Source organism: Papio anubis, chromosome X (assembly GCF_008728515.1).
Source record: "Papio anubis isolate 15944 chromosome X, Panubis1.0, whole genome shotgun sequence".
NCBI lineage: Eukaryota > Metazoa > Chordata > Mammalia > Primates > Cercopithecidae > Papio > Papio anubis.
The window spans coordinates 121049245-121053541 of record NC_044996.1 but is presented as its reverse complement, the minus strand read 5'-3'; the positions used below and the strand labels follow the sequence as shown (position 1 = coordinate 121053541).

At 51.6% G+C, this 4297-nt stretch overlaps 1 protein-coding gene across 1 annotated transcript; it reads left to right on the top strand.

Annotated features, from left to right (window-relative positions):
• Positions 1-1019: 1019 nt before the first annotated feature.
• On the top strand, positions 1020-3936 carry LOC101006975 (putative transcription factor SPT20 homolog-like 2). The gene is given in 2 exon segments (XM_021932871.2): positions 1020-1047; positions 1050-3936. Coding segments are annotated over 2 exon segments (2592 nt in total). The 3' UTR covers positions 3614-3936.
• Positions 3937-4297: the final 361 nt, after the last annotated feature.

The window sequence follows — 4297 nt, the reverse complement described above, 5'->3', positions numbered from 1 at the left end:
AAATCACCTTGTAGAAATGAATGGTTTCATGTCTCTCTACCATCCTGAACTGCAATCCATAGACAATGTAATGACCCACCACGTAATTTTTTAATCTGTAAGTGCCCTAACTCAACACATGGAGAAATAAAAGGTGAGTCATTATGTAAATGAACGTCATGTACTGGTGCATCTACATGAACACCCCCAGGCGGGAGCTCACTGGACGACGACACGAAGAATCCTGACGCTTGCCACAACCTGTGGGTTCTCCGGGCATGCAAGCATTGCCACTTCGGGCTCATTCTGCAGCCCAGTGGCTGACGGATACCGGCAGCAGCGCTGCCATTGATGGCAAGAGATTCCAAAAATGCCAACAATTGTTGAAGTTTCCACCAAGACCAGTGACAACTTCCCATGATTTCCCGACAGTGTCATTCCTGTGGAAACTGATCTCTATGCACCGTACGAAAGATGCATCTATACCGTCGTCGGTAGCCTGTACTTTTGCATGTACGCTTTCAAGGTGAAATGGCAAGTGGTCGAGTGCAAGTGCTGGCAGCAGACCCGGAAGTGTAGCTGGTGAGCCTCGCGCCCAGGAGGCCAGAGAAGCAGGAGCCCCGGAACCTGCGGTGCAGCGAGTGCGCATGCGCAAAGACGGGGCCCAGGAGCTGACCCCGGCCCTGCAGTTCCCTTCCGGTGCAGCATGCAGACACGCAAAGCCCCGGGCCACGACGACGACCCCTCAAGTACTGATGTTTTAAGAAACCCTCAAACAGATTGGGTAGCGCTTCCCTGGGGGCGGTTTTCTGGGCAGGTGCCCAGACAGTGCCCAGGAGCTGACCCCGGCCCTCCCGCTCACTTCCGGTCCAGCACGCCGAGACGCGAAGCCAGTGCCAGGTCTACTACCCCTCAGGTACCGATGTTTTCAGAAACCGTCAAACAGATTGGGTAGCGCTTCCCTGGGGGCGGGTTTCTGGGCAGATGCCCATGTTGAACTCAGTGTGGACTTGCGGCATCTTGCGGTTCTGTACATTAATATGACAGCCGTAATTCCATCCTGCTTCACCACGCACATGCGTTTTCTCTCCTCTTAGGGGCCCTGTTTTCTGTTACAATGGATCGAGATTTAGAACAGGCTCTGGATCGCGCAGAGAATATCATTGAAATTGCCCAACAGAGACCTCCTAGAAGGAGATACTCACCTAGGGCGGGAAAAACTCTGCAGGAAAAACTTTATGACATTTATGTAGAAGAATGTGGAAAAGAGCCTGAGGATCCTCAGGAATTGAGAAGCAATGTAAACTTGTTAGAAAAGCTTGTTAGGAGAGAGTCCTTGCCATGTTTACTGGTCAATCTATACCCAGGCAATCAGGGGTATTCTGTGATGCTCCAGAGAAAAGATGGGTCCTTTGCAGAGACCATTCGACTCCCTTATGATGAAAGGGCATTGCTCGACTACTTGGATGCAGAAGAATTACCCCCTGCTTTGGCCGATGTCCTTGATAAAGCTTCGGTTAACATTTTTCATAGTGGGTGTGTCATAGTAGAAGTTCGTGACTACAGGCAGTCCAGTAATATGCAACCTCCTGGTTACCAAAGCAGGCATATTCTCCTACGTCCAACAATGCAGACTTTAGCCCATGATGTGAAGATGATGACAAGAGATGTCCAGAAATGGAGCCAGGAAGACAAGCTGCAGCTTGAGAGCCAACTGATCTTAGCGACAGCTGAACCACTGTGTCTCGATCCTTCTGTAGCAGTCGCCTGCACTGCAAACAGGCTGCTGTACAACAAGCAAAAGATGAATACCGACCCGATGAAACGGTGCCTCCAGAGGTATTCGTGGCCCTCTGTAAGGTCACAGCAGGAGCAGTCTGACTATCCACCTCCTCCTGAGATGAGAGTGTCGACTTCTGGCCAAAAAGAAGAAAGAAAAGCAGGTCAGCCTCATGAGCTGGACATTGCTAAAGCAGGACGTTGTGTAGACATGTGGAAACGCAGATCCTGGGATTTGGCCGTGCCTTCGGAAGTGGATGTGGAGAAACTTGCTAAAGGGTGTCAGCCTGTCACAGCTGCTGAGCCACAGCTCCCAGTCTGGCCAGCCCAGGAGGTAGAAGACCCTTTCGGATTTGGATGGGAAGCTGGCTCTCAGGCCTGGGACACCGAGCCAAGCATCATGCAGTCGTTTAATGATCCACTTCTCTGTGGTAAAATACGGCCCCGTAAAAAAGCCAGGCAGAAGAGCCAGAAGTCTCCCTGGCAGCCCTTCCCAGATGACCATGCAGCTGGTCTCAGGCCTGGGTCAGAGACTGATGCTGGGAGGGCAGTGAGTCAGGCCCAGGAATCGGTGCAGAGCAGAGTCAAAGGTCCAGGCAAGATGTCACACAGCTCCAGTGGCCCAGCCAGTGTCAGTCAGCTGTCCTCATGGAAAACACCAGAACAGCCTAAGCCTGTGTGGGTCCAGTCTTCAGTATTGGGGAAGGGAGAGAAACATCCACCTCCCCGAAACCAACTTCCCTCAAGCTCAGGAAAGAATTCCTCAGGTACCAGTTTCCCCCCACAACAGGCAGGCAGCTCTCTTAAGCGTCCTTTTCCTGCTGCTGCTGCCGCTCCTGCGGCTTCTGCCGCGTCTCCCGCTGCTGCTGCTGCTGCTGCTCCTGCTCCTGCTCCTGCTCCTGCCACTGCTCCTGCTCCTGCTCCTGCTCCTGCTGTAGCTGCTGCTTCTGCAGCACCAAGTCATTCTCAGAAGCCCTCTGTGCGTCTCATTCAAGCTAGCAGGCCCCGTCCAGCTGCCCGGCCCCCAACCAGATTCGTAAAAATAGCCCCAGCCATTCAGGTCAGGACAGGCTCCACTGGCCTAAAGGCCATCAACGTGGAGGGCCCAGTCCGGGCAGCCCAGGCTTTGGGTAGCAGTTTCAAGCTTGTGCAGGCCTCTGGCTTGGCTGGCCCGGCTCCTGCAGGAATCAGTGGCAGTGGCCTTCAGTCCTCAGGAGGTCCACTACTAGATGCAAGGCCCGGTGCAGCACAGGCATCTTCTCAAGCACCCCTTCAGTTTTTCCTAAATACTCCTGAAGGTCTTAGGCCCCTGACACTCCTCCAGGTTCCGCAGGGCTCCATGGTTCTAACCGGCCCACAGCAGCAGTTCCATCAGCTGGTTTCCCTGCAGCAGCTCCAGCAGCCCACAGCTGCTCACCGTCCTCAGCCAGGGCCACAGGGTCCCGCACTACGTTTGAGCACTCAAGGGCAGGCCTTCCCTGCTCAGCAGCTTCTTATGGTGAACCCCACTGGAGCAGGTAGTGGTCTGCAGCCCCAGGCAGCTGTGTTGGGTCTACTTGGCTCTGCCCAGGTTCCTCAGCAGGGTATCCAGCTCCCCTCTGTCTTGAGGCAGCAGCAGCAGTTGCTGCTGCTGCAGCCACAGCCGCTGCAGCCACAGCCACAGCCGCTGCAGCCACATCCACAGCCACAGCGACAGCCGATCCAGCTCCAGACGCAGCAGTTGAGAGTCCTGCAGCAGCCAGTGTTTTTGGCAACAGGCGCTGTTCAGATAGTGCAGCCACATCCAGGTGGGCAAGCAGCGAGCCAGTCGGTAGTGCAGACGAAGGGAGGCAAGCCAACCCCTCCAGCGCCCTGAGGCTTGTGGTAGTTTATCTCTCTTTTAAAAGCACAGGAGCACTGACCCAAATGAATTCCCAGTTTTTACTTGAGTTTTGTGTTTTTTTCCTCATGTTTTGGTATTTTACATTTTAAAATACACACTTTAGACAGAAGCACAATCCACTGATTTTTATTTAGAAACAGGGAAGTGATCTCCTAAAGGAGCATTGTTTTGCTTAAGTTACTCCTTTTGTTGTCGTTGCTGTTGATATAATTAGTTTTAATATAGTATTTTAAAGTATCCAAATCCTAACCAAGTTGAGTTTAAACTTCTGAAGTGTATAATTTCTCTAAAGCCAAGATGGCAATACCAACAATGTTAAGTTAGTATTTTAACAAGATTTTAATTTTAAGTTAATATTTTAACAAGAAGAGTACAATTTAAATTTTTTTAAATGGTAGTAAAAACATATAATCTAAAATGGACCACCTTAACTATTTTAAGTGCGCGGTTCAATAGTATTAAGTCCACCCCCACAGTTGTGCCGCAGGTTTCCAGACCATCTTACAACACTGAAACTCATGCCCATTGAATACCAGTTCCCCATTCTCCCTTGCCCAGTCCCTGGCAGCCACTGTTCTGCTTTCTTTCTCTATGAGTTCACCACCCTGGCCACTTCATGGAAGTGGAATCATATGGCATTTGTCCCTTGGTGAGTGG